This window comes from Tachypleus tridentatus, chromosome 10 (assembly GCF_004210375.1).
Source record: "Tachypleus tridentatus isolate NWPU-2018 chromosome 10, ASM421037v1, whole genome shotgun sequence".
NCBI classification, from domain to species: domain Eukaryota; kingdom Metazoa; phylum Arthropoda; class Merostomata; order Xiphosura; family Limulidae; genus Tachypleus; species Tachypleus tridentatus.
The window spans coordinates 6,708,520-6,727,828 of record NC_134834.1 but is presented as its reverse complement, the minus strand read 5'-3'; the positions used below and the strand labels follow the sequence as shown (position 1 = coordinate 6,727,828).

The following is a 19,309-nucleotide window of genomic DNA, read 5'->3' as shown; positions in this document are numbered from 1 at the left end:
TAAATTGTTACGTAAGTTACATATGTTATTGGAAATTTGAACTGCAGCAGCTTTTGTTCCATAACCGTTTATTCTAAACTTATTCTTTGTCAGCTGACCAAAAACCCATAAAAACTCATTAGATACTGTTACCTAAAGGTCTATTCAGAGTTAAGTAAGATTTATTAAAAGTTTTATAAACAGTAATTTAAAACTCATCTGAAATCAAGATAAAATGTTTCATTGTTTTTATGAAAGTTTTGTGGTGTTTGGTTCTTGTTTTTTAATTCAAAAACTGTAATTTTTACGTAAAGAAATAAAACCACTGTAAACACTGGAGACCACTGTAAACACCGAAAATTTGCTAATGTATTTGTGTCATTAGAATAATTATTGCTGTTTTGAAAACATGTTGTAATTAATAAATTAGCTAGAGTATCTGTCGAGTGAACATAAGTTATGAAAGTTGGTAATTATTGAAAGTGTATTTTAGGATGTGAAATGTTGCCTTCTGTATATATAATTGTATAAAATGCAAAATATGAAACCCAAAATTTGCTCGTTCCTCCATATCGACCCAAAAGATCTTCGTGCTAAATTTGATTAATATCCATCAACAGAGAGCGACGTAGTGGAAGTAAGACAAAGTTCAGAACTGAAAATGTGTACATCTTAATGAACCTCCATACCAGTTATGGTCCCATCCACACCCTGTATAGTAGTTACATGGACATACAACAGACAGTACTATTATATTTATGTGGATAATGTTATCACTGAAAATGTGTATCTTTTAATGAACCTCCATACCAGTTATGGTCCCATCCATACTCTGTATAGTAGTTACATGGACATACAACAGACAGTACTATTATATTTATGTGGATAATGTTATCACTGAAAATGTGTATATCTTAATGAACCTCCATACCAGTTATGGTCCCATCCACACCCTGTATAGTAGTTACATGGACATACAACAGACAGTACTATTATATTTATGTGGATAATGTTATCACTGAAAATGTGTATATCTTAATGAACCTCCATACCAGTTATGGTCCCATCCACACCCTGTATAGTAGTTACATGGACATACAACAGACAGTACTATTATATTTATGTGGATAATGTTATCACTGAAAATGTGTATATCTTAATGAACCTCTATACCAGGTATGGTCCCATCCACACCCTGTATAGTAGTTACATGGACATACAACAGACAGTACTATTATATTTATGTGGATAATGTTATCACTGAAAATGTGTATATCTTAATGAACCTCTATACCAGGTATGATCCCATCCACACCCTGTATAGTAGTTACATGGACATACAACAGACAGTACTATTATATTTATGTGGATTATGTTATCACTGAAAATGTGTATATCTTAATGAACCTCCATACCAGTTATGGTCCCATCCACACCCTGTATAGTAGTTACATGGACATACAACAGACAGTACTATTATATTTATGTGGATAATGTTATCACTGAAAATGTGTATATCTTAATGAACCTCCATACCAGTTATGGTCCCATCCATACCCTGTATAGTAGTTACATGGACATACAACAGACAGTACTATTATATTTATGTGGATAATGTTATCACTGAAAATGCTTGTGGCATTGTTTTTGTTAAGCACAAATCTACACAACGGGCTATTTGTGCTGTGCCTACCGCTGTCATAACCTGGTTTTAGTAATGTGAGCCCTTAGGCTTACTGCTGAGCCAGTAGAAGGTATAGTGATAAATAATTTTCCAGTTTTCCATCATACATGAATATCATGTATGTACTGTTAGTATTTGATTTTATTGAGTGCTGTGTTCAGAAGATGTATAATAAATAGCTTTTAGAATCTTGCTCTGTATGTTTTTGTTTACAGTCAACTTCCTAATATTACATATGCTATGATGGGACTGGTATTTATTCCAGATTTTAGCTTTGTTTGTCTTTGATTTTTTTGGCTTTACATTGTTTGAGGTAAAGATTTTTTATTTTGTAAGCTTTTCTCTAGAAGTTAATATTAGTGAGGTTGTGTAATTTTTAATATACAAAAATCTATATATTTTTTTTTCAGATTTTAATTTGGGAAACCTGTGGGATTTGGAGAAGGAACTTCCAGAAGAGTTAGATGCTTCAAATATGGGTTCTGATCAGACTTATCAGTTGCCATCCAGCTCTCGCTCTGGTCAGAACATGCAGAATGGTGCTCTGGATTCGCCACTGAACCAGGGAGATATTGGTGTTAGACCACAGCAGTTATCTCATCTACTACAAAACAAGGCAGTGGCAGGTCATGGTGCACTTCTAAGTTCCAAGAGTCACACAGGAATATCCAGCAACCACACAATTTCTAATCCTAATGTGTTACATGTACAGAGTCCTCATTCAAACTTGTCCTCTCCTGGTATAATTGGTAGTATAGCAGGGACTCTGGTGTCTACTGTGTCTCATAATCACACCATGAGCTCTGTGAACGTAACAGCTTTACCGAACACTCTGTTGAGCAGTGGGTCAAATATGTCAATTGGCATTAATCCGGCAGGGAGCATGGTCTCTGGGGTCAACAAAAGTGGATTAGTAACCTCCCAGGGTAAGTTGTTGGGCACCATCACAACAAATAGTATACCAATACACCTGCAGCAACAGAGTCATCCACCTAAGTTCACCCAGTCACAGTTGCAGCATTCTTACCAAACACAGCAACAACTTGAGGGAGGAGTGATGAATGGTCCCCACGTGACCCTGAACAGTCCCGGACCACTACGCATGCCTGCCGGTGGTGTTTCAACAAGTGGCATGACACACAACACTATGTTAGCTAGTGCTATCCCTCAGAACTCTACACATCAGAATCCCCTTAACCATTTGACCATCAGCACTTCTCAACCAATACCAGTGATGAAGGTACAAACATTTTCCCTATTATTGAATGACAGTGTGTATGTAGTATGAATGGTTGTAGTTAGTAGTAGTAGAAATTATCTTTGTTAATTGTCACTAGTCTACTGAATAGTTTGTTTTCATAGTTTTAAGTAACTAAGGAACATCTTGACATTCTTAGATGTAACAACAAAGAACCAATTACAGATTACTGTTTTATTTAATACATGTTGTTAAACAAGTCAGTTACATAATAGCAACCAAAACAGAATTCACTGCTCAAGTGTTTGCTTACATTGTGAAGCATCATTGAGAATTCTGATGAAATTTTAAGGTGTTACCTCCTACAGTTGTAAATCCATGCTTTCACTATATTTAAAGATAAAACATGGTTTAAATATTTTGATAAGTTCAGTAGTAAAATGTTAGACAAAACAGTTCTGTGAAGCACAATATGGGGTATTGTTGCACATTGTTTTACAGACTGTTAAAGCAACTATTAAATAATTACTACTAGTAGATCTGTGTATATAGAGCTGATAAATTATTTTTATAGTTGTCTGTTGATTCCAACATCAATCCCTCGGTGTGGATTCCTGTTCGTGGTGAGGGTACCTCCAGGGAAGGTTCTGTTCCATCAGTTTACCTCCTCTGGGAAATAAACATCCACCCACGTGTTTGCCGTTTGTGGTGACCTGTGAAGGGGAGGAGAGGATCCTGGTGGTTGAGGGGTCCAACCCTAACACACCACTTTGGCCTTGAATTCCTGTAGACGGGCAGTCTTTGGGTGGCTACCCTTGGGTAAATCAGCTGGTCCACATGGGCTAGAGTCAACCAAGTAACAGTGTTGGAAGTTCTCAATGGGTGTTGTGGACATTGTGTCTGATGCTGGTGTTTGGGTATAGTGCTCATGAAATCCTGGCGTTGCAATGTCCTTGCATGACATTGTAATGCGTCTCCTCATAGGGCTCCATGGTGGGTGGGGTCAGTGGGTACTGAAATTTTCCTTTTTTCCTATGGATCCTCCAACAAAAAATTTAAATAAAATAGTAAAAAACAGTTAATGGGTAAATGACCACATCTTGAACACTCTGAGCAGCAGTCTTCAACATCTGTAACACCTGTACCCCATTTTCTCATATTACATTCTCTTTAAGAAAAAACCTATAGGGCAAATGTCCCCCTTTTTATTCAGAAGGGATTGCTGGCTCTCCAAAGTCAGTAAAAAAGCTTCGATTTGGAGACGTATTGGTTGAAACATCCACATCCCAACACAGTGAACTTCTCTTGAATTCAAAGGCAATTGGGGATGTACCTATTGAGGTTACCCCTCATGCTACCTTGAATTCATCACGAGGAGTTATTGTTGAGAGGGACTTGAAGAACGTCCCTGAGTCAGAGATTCTCGCTGGTCTCTCCACTCAAGGAGTTTCTGTAGTGTGGCGCATCTCCACTCGCAAAGATGGAATTACACTGCCGACAAATATCCTCGGTTTGACATTTGCATCACCACGTGCACCTGCCACCATCAAGGCAGGTTATCTAATTTGCAGGGTACGGCCGTATATTCCAAACCCTCTTGATGTTTCCAGTGTCAGTGGTTTGGCCACTCAAAGACGTCCTGTCGTGGTTTCCTGATGTGCTCATTGTGGTGGCAAGGACCACAATGCCTATGAGTGTCACACAGACCCACATTGTGTCAACTGCAATGGTTCCCACCCTTCCTACTTTTGTTCTTGCCCAAAATGGTTAGAGGAAGAGAGATGGAGCATTTGAAAACGACCCATAACATTAGTTATTCTGAGGCTCGGAAATTGCTGTCCGCCACTCCATCTCGGACATATGCTGCTGCATTTCGTTCCACAACTACAGTAGGAGTGCAGACAGATCTCTTTGTACCTCCAAGAGAATTGTTTTCAAAAGAAATGAAAAGCCTTTTGCCCTCCATGGTTAAAAAGGTTGATGAATCAACTTCTACACCCATCTCTGTTCCTCCCATACAGTCCAACAAATCTCAAGATCCACATCCTTCAGTTTCAAATACAGGCATTTCTTCTGATACATCTTTTTCTCCAACCCCACAATGCAAAACAATCATTCGTTCGCGTCCTCAGTCGCTGGAATTCCCTTCCAACAACAAAGACCTGCCCAATCGACCCAGGGCAGGATCCGTGGAGGTCGATAGACCTCCTCCAAATAAGGACAGTAAGGAAAAAAAGACGTGGTCGTAAACAGAAGGGTTCTCCAGCCACTTTGCCCACCCGCTATTAAAAAATGGCCACCTTGATACCATGGAACTGTCAAGGTTCACGTTCTAATCTGGATGATATCAAAACACTGATTGCTTCCTACCATCCTGTATGTCTTACAAGAAACATTTCTAAAACCTGCTGATACAGTCACTATTCGGCACTTTTCTTTGTACAGAAATGATAGGCTGTGTGATGGATGAGTACATGGAGGGGTGGCACTATTGGTTGATCAGCATGTGCCCACCCTGTCTTTTTCACTCAACACACCCTTGGAGGCCGTAGCCATCCGTGTTTCCTTGGGTCATACCATCACTGTTACTTCTTTCTACCTGTCCCCTGGAGAGACATATGATTAATCAGACCTTGATGCTCTCGTTGAACAGTTGCCGTCTCCATTTCTAATCCTGGGGGATTTTAATGGACATCATCCCCTCTGGGGAAGTGCTGTTTTTGATAGGAGGGGTCGCACTGTAGAGCATATGCTCTCTGATCACAATCTTTCTCTTTTCAAAACTGGTTTTTCCACTTATTTTCATGCACCTAGTCAGTCCTTTACCGCTATTGATCTCTCGGTTTGCTCCCCTTTATTATTTTCCCATTTTTCATGGAGGGTTGACAATAATCCACTAGGCAGTGATCATTTTCCTAAACATTTTAGAGAGACTGGCCGTGGTCAGTGCCACCTTAACCGCGTACCCCCGGTGGTAGCTGGACCAGGCAGACTGGTTCACATTCACTGCTCTCGCAGAACTTGATCCTGCCATCGTGAATGAGCCATCAATAGATGACTGTGTGGCAGCGTAACTGATTGTATTATACAAGCAGCTGCTCAGTGCATTCCTAAAACCTCGACACGTTTTCCACGATATCCTTGTCTGTGGTGGAATTCTGCTTGTCACTTGACACGGAAGGCTCAAAAACGGGCATGGGTAAGACATCAAAGCCAGAAGGAATTTTGGATTAAGTTCACAACTAGCATATCTTCTACCACCAGTTCCAAGGTCATATGGGACAGGATTTGAAAGGTCAATGGACACTACAATTCTGTCCCCCTCTCGATCTTACTCTCTGATGGTCAGGAGGTGCCTGATGTGCGAACATTGCTGATACTCTAGGTGAAAGCTTTGCTGGGTATCTAGCACTTCTTCTTGTTCCTCCACCTTCTTGGCCATCAAGACTCGGGCAGAGCGTTCACCTCTTTCCTTTCGAACTGACTGTCTTTTTTACTATAATTGTCCCTTTACACTGGTGGAACTGAAAATGGCCCTTCAGCGGTCTGGCAGTACATCTGTTGGACCTGATGATGTACACTATGACATGCTGCTCTATCTCTCTCCTGCTTCTCTTGATATTCTTCTAATTGTTTTTAACCATATCTAGCAGGAGAATGTTTTTTCTGATGCCTGGCACAAGGCTATTGTTTTATCTTTCTCTAAGCCAGGGAATAATCCCAAGATTGTTTCAAACTACCATCCAATTGCTTTGACGAGCTGTCTCTGTAAGACCTTAGAGAGGATGGTTAATGCTCGTCTTGTTTGGTTCCTCAAATTAAACAACCTCCTCTCGCCCACCCAGTGTGGGTTCCGATGACAGCACTCCACCACGGACCACCTAATTCGACTGGAAATATCAATCAGAGAAGCCTTTCTCAAACGCCAACATCTTGTTTCAATATTCTTTGACGTTGAGAAGGCTTATGACACAACATGGAGGTATGGCATTTTGCAAGACCTCCATATACATGGGTTGCGTGGTCATTTACCTATGTTTATTAAAAAATTTTTAATGGACAGGAGATTCCAAGTTTGTGTGGGTTCAATACTTTCCCGTTCTTTTGTACAGGAACTTGGAGTCCCTCAGAGCTGTGTTTTGAGTGTCACACTTTTCAGTATAAAGATAAATGCCATCACTGAACAACTCCCTCTCACTGGTGTAAACGGGCTCTATGTTGATGACTTTCACATCTCATGTCAGTCACCGAACATGAGATATATTGAGCAGCAACTACAAACTGCCCTCAATCGTGTACTGAAGTGGACTATGGCGAACAGCTTTAATTTTTCTCTCTCTAAAACCGTTTGCATGCACTTTTGCTGCCAAGGGGGTATTCACCCTGTTCCTGAACTCTGTATTGGTGAAGTTTCGCTGCCAGTGGTCCCTGAGACCAAGTTCTTGGGGCTTATCTTTGACCGTAAGCTGACCTTTATACCACATTTAAAGCAGCAACGGGTCAAATGCACAAGAACGCTGAACGTCCTTCGTGTTCTCTCTACTACCAGTTGGGGAGCGGATTGATGTTCTATGTTCAAGATATATCGTGCTCTTATTCGTTCAAAACTGGACTATGAATCACTGGTCTATGGCTCTGCCAGACCCTCGGCCTTAAAGATGCTGGACCTCATTCATCATCAAGGACTTTGACAAAGACATTTAATTTATTTTTACCTTTTTACTGGACGTTTGGAGCAGATAGCCTAGCTGCTTTGTGCCATAAAACACTAAATCAATCAATCCAACATCAAAACTGTTTTTAACAATGTGGTTTATTTGTTTGTAAGTTCAGGTAGGTACAAATATGCTTGTATTTACTAAATTATCAAAACAGTTTATAGATGGTGTACTTACAACAGTCACATCACTGTTACACTAGTTGTCTTTATACTGTCAAAATGTAATACAGTATTTCACAGAGAGGTGTTTTTGTGTGTCAGATAGCAGGTTTATCATGATGGAAAGCTGTGCTATTTGCCTCTGTAAAATATGTCCAGCTTATAATGGGGTAATTAGCAAGAAATAAAACCAAGATAAATGAAATGAAAATAAACTTAGAGAACCTGTGCTATGATTTTATAGATTAGATTAACGATTGTGTTTTGTAGCAGGCATCTTTAATAAACTAAGAGAAACTGTGCTATGATTTTATAGATTCGTTAACGATTGTGTTCTGTAGCAGGCATCTTTAATAAACTTAGAGAACCTGTGCTATGATTTTATAGATTTGTTAACGATTGTGTTTTGTAGCAGGCATTTTTAGTGATGCTACTTGTAATTGGCAAAGTGGGAAGTATGTAGTGTTAGCACATTATTTAAGTATTGGGTAGCATTGATTATGTGGATTTATTGTTAATAAATAAACTGTTTGTATCTCAGCAAATGAAAGTTTTTTGAGAAAATAAACCACACTGAAAGAACATTTCTGCCAAATGTAATCACTAACATTGTGTCTGGACATGACTTATTTTATGAATAGACCTATTTTAAGTTCTCTCAGTCTGTGTTGTGTTAAACTTTAAATAAAACATTAGAGTTTTATTTTTTCTATTTAAATGATTTGTAGCTACTAATTAAAAAACATTAGTGTAGAAATATTAAGGGATCTCTTTCTCTGTCTTTGTTAGGTTTTTAAATATTAATTGTTTTTTTAATAAAGTTACTTTGCAAGTATAACACGTACATCAGAATTTAGTGTTGTTGTGATGTGCATCATCCTGTCGGTTAGTAACACTCGCTATGGAAAGTTAAGATATTTTCAGTTCTTTAAGTACTTAAGTGTCATAAGTATTCTGTAGTTGAAGTAATTTGTAATTTTTTACTGGGATATTGAAAACATAATGGGTAAAAATAAATTGTGTAAGGCAGTAATAACATTATAATTTTCTGATACATTTTGCAAAGTTTTACTCAGAGCAATTGTTGGTTATCACCAGCATTTGGTTTACTGGATTATTCCTAGTCAAATATGTATTCATATTGATCTGTCTAAACATTTAAAGTGCAAGTTTTATGGTTTTTCTTAAGTACCCACTACAGTCTTAAAGACATCACAGAGGATTTGAAAGTCAACAAATTAGTGAGGGTTAGATCATTTTAATGAGGGTTTTGAGAGGTGGACAGACTCAGCATGTTCTGCTTATTCATTTCAGGGTGGGACAGAACAGTTTTTAGTCTCTTTGTAAAATCATTTGCTGGATTTCTATTCTAGCATCATGGCTGACAGTTTGAAGATTGTTTCTGAATCAAAGGTTTGGACTGTGTGAAAATATACTTTCTAAATTAAAACAAAGAAACTCCTTATCCATCCACATCTTAGTTACAGTTTTAACTCAAGATTGCATTTATTGTATTTGCAACTACAGTTTGCTGTTTCTGATATTAGAATATGAAGAATTTACAGTACTTTACAGGGAGTTGCCATGATGGAACAGTTTGGAACTGTCTGTCAAGCAGACTGGACTGTTTGACCGAACAAATAGAACATGTTCCATGGCAGGGAGGTACAATTTCCATGTGCATATTTATAATATCACTAGTAGAATAACATGTTACACACACATTTTAAAAATGGAAAAGTACTCAGAAATGCACTGATGCATGACTGCTATAAAAAAACACAATATTTATTAGTTTCTACTATTGATTTCTGTTTACAAAACAGTCAAGCAGATGTACTCCAGTACTTACTTTAATATTTGGAGAGAGATAGTCCAAATTGTCCAGGTCTGTTTGGTCTTACAAAATCACACATTTAATGAGGTGTGTGTATTCGTATTAACTGTCTAAACATTTAAAAGTGTACACTACCCTCCAAACCTGTGATTACTAACCCACTTAAGATTTTAAGCATTTATAGTGTACACTACCCTCCAAAAGTGTGATTATTAACCCACTTAAGATTTGAAACATTTATAGTGTACACTACCCTCCAAATGTGTGATTACTGACCCACTTAAGATTTGAAACATTTATAGTGTACACTACCATTCAAATGTGTCATTACTGACCCACTTAAGATTTTAAGCATTTATAGTGTACACTATCCTTCAAATGTGTGATTACTAACCCACTTAAGATATTAAGCATTTAGTGTGCCTACCCTAGAAATGTGTGATTACTGACCCACTTAAGATTTTAAACATTTAAAGTGTACACTACCCTCCAAATGTGTGAGTACTAACCCACTTAAGATTTTAATCATTTATAGTGTACACTACCCTCCAAATGTTGTATTACTGACCCACTTAAGATTTTAAGCATTTATAGTGTACACTACTCTCCAAATGTGTGATTACTGACCCACCTAAGATTTGAAACATTTATAGTGTACACTACCCTCCAAATGTTGTATTACTGACCCACTTAAGATTTTAAGCATTTATAGTGTACACTATTTTTCAAATGTATGATTACTAACCTACTTAATATTTGAAACATTTATAAGGTACACTTCTCTCCAAATGTGTGATTACTGACCCACTTAAGATTTGAAACATTTATAGTGTACACTACCCTCCAAATGTGTGATTACTAACCCACTTAAGATTTTAATCATTTATAGTGCACACTACACTCCAAATGTGTGATTACTAACCCACTTAAGATATTAAGCATTTAGTGTGCCTACCCTAGAAATGTGTGATTACTGACCCACTTAAGATTTTAAACACATATTGTGTACACTGCCCTCCAAATGTGTGATTACTGACCCACTTAAGATTTTAATCATTTATAGTGCACACTACCCTACAAATGTGTGATTACTGACCCACTTAAGATTTTAATCATTTATAGTGCACACTACCCTCCAAATGTGTGATTACTGACCCACTTAAGATTTTAATCATTTATAGTGCACACTACCCTCCAAATGTGTGATTACTGACCCTCTTAAGATTTTAATCATTTATAGTGCACACTACCCTCCAAATGTGTGATTACTAACCCACTTAAGATTCTAATCATTTATAGTGTACACTACCTTCCAAATGTGTGATTAATAACCCACTTAAGATTTTAATCATTTATAGTGTACACTATCCTCCAAATGTGTGATTACTAACCCACTTAAGATTTTAATCATTTATAGTGCACACTACCCTCCAAATGTGTGATTACTGACCCTCTTAAGATTTTAATCATTTATAGTGGACACTACCCTCCAAATGTGTGATTACTAACCCACTTAAGATTTTAATCATTTATAGTGCACACTACCCTCCAAATGTGTGATTACTAACCCACTTAAGATTTTAAGCATTTATAGTGTACACTATCCTCCAAATGTGTGATTACTAACCCACTTAAGATTTTAAGCATTTATAGTGCACACTACCCTCCAAATGTGTGATTACTAACCCATTTAAGATTTGAAACATTTATAGTGTACACTACCCTCCAAATGTGTGATTAATAACCCACTTAAGATTTTAATCATTTATAGTGCACTCTATCCTCCAAATGTGTGATTACTTACCCACTTAAGATTTTAAGCATTTATAATGTACACTATCCTTGAAATGTATGATTACTAACCCACTTAAGATTTGAAACATTTATAGTGTACACTACCCTCCAAATGTGTGATTACTAACCCACTTAAGATTTTAAGCATTTATAGTGTACACTACTCTCCAAATGTGTGATTACTAACCCACTTAAGATTTTAATCATTTATAGTGCACATTATCCTCCAAATGTGTGATTACTGACCCACTTAAGATTTTAATCATTTATAGTGCACACTATCCTCCAAATGTGTGATTACTGACCCACTTAAGATTTTAATCATTTATAGTGCACACTATCCTCCAGATGTGTGATTACTGACCCACTTAAGATTTTAATCATTTATAGTGCACACTATCCTTCAAATGTGTGATTACTGACCCACTTAAGATTTTAATCATTTATAGTGCACACTATCCTCCAGATGTGTGATTACTGACCCACTTAAGATTTTAATCATTTATAGTGTACACTATCCTTTAAATGTATGATTACATACCCACTTAAGATATTAAGCATTTAGTGTGCCTACCCTAGAAATGTGTGATTACTAACCCACTTAAGATTTTAATCATTTATAGTGCACACTACCCTTCAAATGTTGTATTACTGACCCACTTAAGATTTTAAGCATTTATAGTGTACACTACTCTCCAAATGTGTGATTACTAACCCACTTAAGATTTTAATCATTTATAGTGTACACTATCCTTTAAATGTATGATTACATACCCACTTAAGATTTTAATCATTTATAGTGCACACTACCCTTCAAATGTTGTATTACTGACCCACTTAAGATTTTAAGCATTTATAGTGTACATTGTCCTTCAAATGTATGATTTCTAACCCACTTAATATTTGAAACATTTATAAGGTACACTACCCTCCAAATGTGTGATTACTGACCCACTTAAGATATTAAGCATTTAGTGTGCCTACCCTAGAAATGTGTGATTACTGACCCACTTAAGATTTTAAACATTTAAAGTGTACACTACCCTCCAAATGTGTGATTACTAACCCACTTAAGATATTAAGCATTTAGTGTGCCTACCCTAGAAATGTGTGATTACTGTCCCACTTAAGATTTTAAACACATTGTGTACACTACTCTCCAAATGTGTGATTACTAACCCACTTAAGATTTGAAACATTTATAGTGTACACTACCATTCAAATGTGTCATTACTGACCCACTTAAGATTTTAAACATTTATAGTGTACATTGTCCTTCAAATGTATGATTTCTAACCCACTTAATATTTGAAACATTTATAGTGTACACTACCATTCAAATGTGTCATTACTGACCCACTTAAGATTTTAAACATTTATAAGGTACACTACTCTCCAAATGTGTGATTACTGACCCACTTAAGATTTGAAACATTTATAGTGTACACTACCCTCCAAATGTGTGACTACTAACCCACTTAAGATATTAAGCATTTAGTGTGCCTACCATAGAAATGTGTGATTACTGACCCACTTAAGATTTTAAACATTTAAAGTGTACACTACCCTCCAAATGTGTGATTACTAACCCACTTAAGATATTAAGCATTTAGTGTGCCTACCCTAGAAATGTGTGATTACTGTCCCACTTAAGATTTTAAACACATATTGTGTACACTACTCTCCAAATGTGTGATTACTAACCCACTTAAGATTTGAAACATTTATAGTGTACACTACCATTCAAATGTGTCATTACTGACCCACTTAAGATTTTAAACATTTATAAGGTACACTACTCTCCAAATGTGTGATTACTGACCCACTTAAGATTTGAAACATTTATAGTGTACACTACCCTCCAAATGTGTGACTACTAACCCACTTAAGATATTAAGCATTTAGTGTGCCTACCATAGAAATGTGTGAGTACTGACCCACTTAAGATTTTAAGCATTTAAAGTGTACACTACCCTCCATATGTGTGATTACTAACCCACTTAAGATATTAAGCATTTAGTGTGCCTACCCTCCAAATGTGTGATTACTGACCCACTTAAGATTTTAAACACATATTGTGTACACTACCCTCCAAATGTGTGATTACTAACCCACTTAAGATTTTAAACACATATTGTGTACACTACCCTCCAAATGTGTGATTACTGACCCACTTAAGATTTTAATCATTTATAGTGCACACTAACCTCCAAATGTGTGATTACTGACCCACCTTAGATTTGAAACATTTATAGTGTACACTACCCTCCAAATGTGTGATTACTGACGCACTTAAGATTTGAAACATTTATAGTGTACACTTCCCTCCAAATATGTGATTACTGACCCACTTAAGATTTGAAACATTTATAGTGTACACTGTCCTTCAAATGTATGATTACTAACCCACTTAATATTTGAAACATTTATAAGGTACACTACTCTCCAAATGTGTGATTATTGACCCACCTAAGATTTGAAACATTTATAGTGTACACTACCCTCCAAATGTGTGATTACTAACCCACTTAAGATTTGAAACATTTATAGTGAACACTATCCTTCAAATGTATGATTACTAACCCATTTAAGATTTGAAACATTTATAGTGCACACTACCCTCCAAATGTGTGATTACTGACCCACTTAAGATATTAAGCATTTAGTGTGCCTACCCTAGAAATGTGTGATAACTAACCCACTTAAGATATTAAGCATTTAGTGTGCCTACCCTTGAAATGTGTTATTACTGACCCACTTAAGATTTTAAACATTTAAAGTGTACACTACCCTCCAAATGTGTGATTACTAACCCACTTAAGATATTAAGCATTTATAGTGTACACTACCTTCCAAATGTGTGATTACTGACCCACCTAAGATTTTAAACACATATTGTGTACACTACCCTCCAAATGTGTGATTACTGACCCACTTAAGATTTTAAACACATATTGTGTACACTACCCTCCAAATGTGTGATTACTGCCCCACTTAAGATTTTAATCATTTATAGTGCACACTACCCTCCAAATGTGTGATTACTGACCCACTTAAGATTTTAAACACATATTGTGTACACTACCCTCCAAATGTGTGATTACTGCCCCACTTAAGATTTTAATCATTTATAGTGCACACTACCCTCCAAATGTGTGATTACTGACCCACCTAAGATTTGAAACATTTAAAGTGTACACTAACCTCCAAATGTGTGATTACTAACCCATTTAAGATATTAAGCATTTAGTGTGCCTACCTTAGAAATGTATGATTACTGACCCACTTAAGATTTTAAACATATATTGTGTACACTACCCTCCAAATGTCTGAGTACTAACCCACTTAAGATTTTAATCATTTATAGTGCACACTACACTCCAAATGTTGTATTACTGACCCACTTAAGATTTTAAGCATTTATAGTGTACACTATTTTTCAAATGTATGATTACTAACCTACTTAATATTTGAAACATTTATAAGGTACACTTCTCTCCAAATGTGTGATTACTGACCCACTTAAGATTTGAAACATTTATAGTGTACACTACCTTCCAAATGTGTGATTACTAACCCACTTAAGATTTTAATCATTTATAGTGCACACTACACTCCAAATGTGTGATTACTAACCCACTTAAGATATTAAGCATTTAGTGTGCCTACCCTAGAAATGTGTGATTACTGACCCACTTAAGATTTTAAACACATATTGTGTACACTACCCTCCAAATGTGTGATTACTAACCCACTTAAGATTTTAAACACATATTGTGTACACTGCCCTCCAAATGTGTGATTACTGACCCACTTAAGATTTTAATCATTTATAGTGCACACTACCCTACAAATGTGTGATTACTGACCCACTTAAGATTTTAATCATTTATAGTGCACACTACCCTCCAAATGTGTGATTACTGACCCTCTTAAGATTTTAATCATTTATAGTGCACACTACCCTCCAAATGTGTGATTACTAACCCACTTAAGATTCTAATCATTTATAGTGTACACTACCTTCCAAATGTGTGATTAATAACCCACTTAAGATTCTAATCATTTATAGTGTACACTACCTTCCAAATGTGTGATTAATAACCCACTTAAGATTTTAATCATTTATAGTGTACACTATCCTCCAAATGTGTGATTACTAACCCACTTAAAATTTTAATCATTTATAGTGCACACTACCCTCCAAATGTGTGATTACTGACCCACTTAAGATTTTAATCATTTATAGTGTACACTATCCCTCAAATGTATGATTACTGACCCACTTAAGATTTGAAACATTTATAGTGTACACTACTCTCCAAATGTGTGATTACTAACCCACTTAAGATTTTAAGCATTTATAGTGTACACTATCCTCCAAATGTGTGATTACTAACCCACTTAAGATTTTAAGCATTTATAGTGCACACTACCCTCCAAATGTGTGATTACTAACCCATTTAAGATTTGAAACATTTATAGTGTACACTACGCTCCAAATGTGTGATTACTAACCCACTTAAGATTTTAATCATTTATAGTGCACTCTATCCTCCAAATGTGTGATTACTTACCCACTTAAGATTTTAAGCATTTATAATGTACACTATCCTTGAAATGTATGATTACTAACCCACTTAAGATTTGAAACATTTATAGTGTACACTACCCTCCAAATGTGTGATTACTAACCCACTTAAGATTTTAAGCATTTATAGTGTACACTACTCTCCAAATGTGTGATTACTAACCCACTTAAGATTTTAATCATTTATAGTGCACACTATCCTCCAAATGTGTGATTACTGACCCACTTAAGATTTTAATCATTTATAGTGCACACTATCCTCCAAATGTGTGATTACTGACCCACTTAAGATTTTAATCATTTATAGTGCACACTACCCTCCAGATGTGTGATTACTGACCCACTTAAGATTTTAATCATTTATAGTGTACACTATCCTTTAAATGTATGATTACATACCCACTTAAGATATTAAGCATTTAGTGTGCCTACCCTAGAAATGTGTGATTACTAACCCACTTAAGATTTTAATCATTTATAGTGCACACTATCCTCCAAATGTGTGATTACTGACCCACTTAAGATTTTAATCATTTATAGTGCACACTATCCTCCAAATGTGTGATTACTGACCCACTTAAGATTTTAATCATTTATAGTGCACACTATCCTCCAGATGTGTGATTACTGACCCACTTAAGATTTTAATCATTTATAGTGCACACTATCCTCCAAATGTGTGATTACTAACCCACTTAAGATTTTAATCATTTATAGTGCACACTATCCTCCAAATGTGTGATTACTGACTCACTTAAGATTTTAATCATTTATAGTGCACACTATCCTTCAAATGTGTGATTACTGACCCACTTAAGATTTTAATCATTTATAGTGCACACTACCCTCCAAATGTGTGATTACTGACCCACTTAAGATTTTAATCATTTATAGTGTACACTATCCTTTAAATGTATGATTACATACCCACTTAAGATATTAAGCATTTAGTGTGCCTACCCTAGAAATGTGTGATTACTAACCCACTTAAGATTTTAATCATTTATAGTGCACACTATCCTCCAAATGTGTGATTACTGACTCACTTAAGATTTTAATCATTTATAGTGCACACTATCCTTCAAATGTGTGATTACTGACCCACTTACGATTTTAAACACATATAGTGTACACTACCCTCCAAATGTGTGATTACTAACCCACTTAAGATTTTAAGCATTTATAGTGTACACTACCCTCCAAATGTGTGATTACTAACCTACTTAAGATTTTAATCATTTATAGTGCACACTATCCTCCAAATGTGTGATTACTGACCCACTTAAGATTTTAATCATTTATAGTGTACACTATCCTTCAAATGATTATTACATACCCACTTAAGATATTAAGCATTTAGTGTGCCTACCCTAGAAATGTGTGATTACTGACCCACTTAAGATTTTAATCATTTATAGTGTACACTATCCCTCAAATGTATGATTACTGACCCACTTAAGATTTGAAACATTTATAGTGTACACTACTCTCCAAATGTGTGATTACTAACCCACTTAAGATTTTAAGCATTTATAGTGTACACTATCCTCCAAATGTGTGATTACTAACCCACTTAAGATTTTAAGCATTTATAGTGCACACTACCCTCCAAATGTGTGATTACTAACCCATTTAAGATTTGAAACATTTATAGTGTACACTACCCTCCAAATGTGTGATTACTTACTCACTTAAGATTTTAAGCATTTATAGTGTACACTATCCTCCAAATGTGTGATTACTAACCCACTTAAGATTTTAAGCATTTATAGTGTACACTACCCTCCAAATGTGTGATTACTAACCCACTTAAGATTTTAATCATTTATAGTGTACACTAACCTCCAAATGTGTGATTACTAACTCACTTAAGATTTTAATCATTTATAGTGCACATTATCCTCCAAATGTGTGATTACTGACCCACTTAAGATTTTAATCATTTATAGTGCACACTACCCTCCAAATGTGTGATTACTGACCCACTTAAGATTTTAATCATTTATAAGGTACACTACCCTCTAAATGTGTGATTACTAACCCACCTAAGATTTGAAACATTTACAGTGTACACTACCATTGAAATGTATAATTACTAACCCACTTGAGATTTTAAAAATTTAAAGTGTACATTACCCTACAAATTTATGATTACTAATTCACTAAAGATTTTAAATGTTTATTGTGTAAACTAACATTGAAATCTGTGAACAGTAACCTGTTTAAGATTTTTCTACATAGCTAACATACAACTCAAAATGGGTGCTTATGTTTTGTAGAAAGTGTAGTTCATAATAAACAATTTGTTATGTATATGAAGCCAACTTTCTCTGAAGTGTGTGTGAGGTTCAAATATCGTGATCTTGGTTGCTCATCCCCTGGAATTGTTAAATATTCCATAAAATTAAATAGAAACATGAAGAAAGACTATTGTTAGGATAGTGGTTTACAGCATACTTTATCTGTGTTGAGGGAGTGTTGGTGGAATTGTCTTGGAACCCGGGCATGGATCTGGCATAGAGATCCTGGAACAATGTAGAAACATTAGTGGTGATTAGTTGAAGAAAAGCTATAGCCTGTACACTGATTACAAGATAGAGATGTATGTATGTGAAATTCAAACTTAGCTAATCCTGGTGCAATCCATTCTCAGAACACAACAAGATGTTGTAATCAGACTTGTTGGATACTGTAAGTGTTACAGTTGGTTTATAAACACACTGATACATGTTGATAACACTAAACTTCAACTTTCCGTGCTTCTTCTAAATCTGTCCAGATATAGTCTGTTGTAGGTGATACGATATCATTGTGAATTTAAAACGGAAACTTCCAAATGTGTATTTTTTTATTATTGCGAATGGTTTGTTGCTTACTGTTTAATGTAGGTTAAAAATAATTTGTTATTGGTAGTATAAGACAGACTAATTCAATTAGAATATTGAACATAATATTTGTTTTAATGTTAGCAACAGGGTCCAGGAATAAGTCCCTTGAGACAGATGACTGTGTCTGGAAACAACATGCCTGTGTCTAGAACTCAGTCTCCTGGTTTGTCTACCTCTGTAACTTCAGTCTTATCTGGAGCTTCTCGGCTACTTAACACAACAGCAGGAATTAATATGGGTCCACGTTTCCAGTTGCCTGGAAATGCACCTTTAGAAAGTGTAAGGATATCTTTTGTGAAGTTATATATAGGCACTGTGAACAGGTTTTGTTGAAAGTGTAAGGATATCTTTTGTGAAGTTATATATAGGCACTGTGAACAGGTTTTGTTGAAAGTGTAAGGATATCTTTGTGAAGTTATATATAGGCACTGTGAACAGGTTTTGTTGATAGTGTAAGGA

The 19,309-nt window shown here is 35.8% G+C and overlaps 1 protein-coding gene across 3 annotated transcripts in view; it reads left to right on the top strand.

Moving 5' to 3' along the window:
• Positions 1–19,309, top strand: part of LOC143228693 (histone lysine acetyltransferase CREBBP-like) — a 44,563-nt gene that overhangs the window by 12,211 nt on the left and 13,043 nt on the right. Inside the window, exons 2-3 of one of the 3 annotated variants that reach the window (XM_076459960.1) lie at positions 2,074–2,903; positions 18,938–19,129. In XM_076459960.1, coding sequence (XP_076316075.1) covers positions 2,074–2,903; positions 18,938–19,129 — 1,022 coding nt within the window. Of the gene's footprint in view, positions 1–2,073; positions 2,904–18,931; positions 19,130–19,309 lie in introns of all 3 variants that reach the window. The other 2 variants (XM_076459959.1, XM_076459962.1) reach the window with 2 other exon arrangements.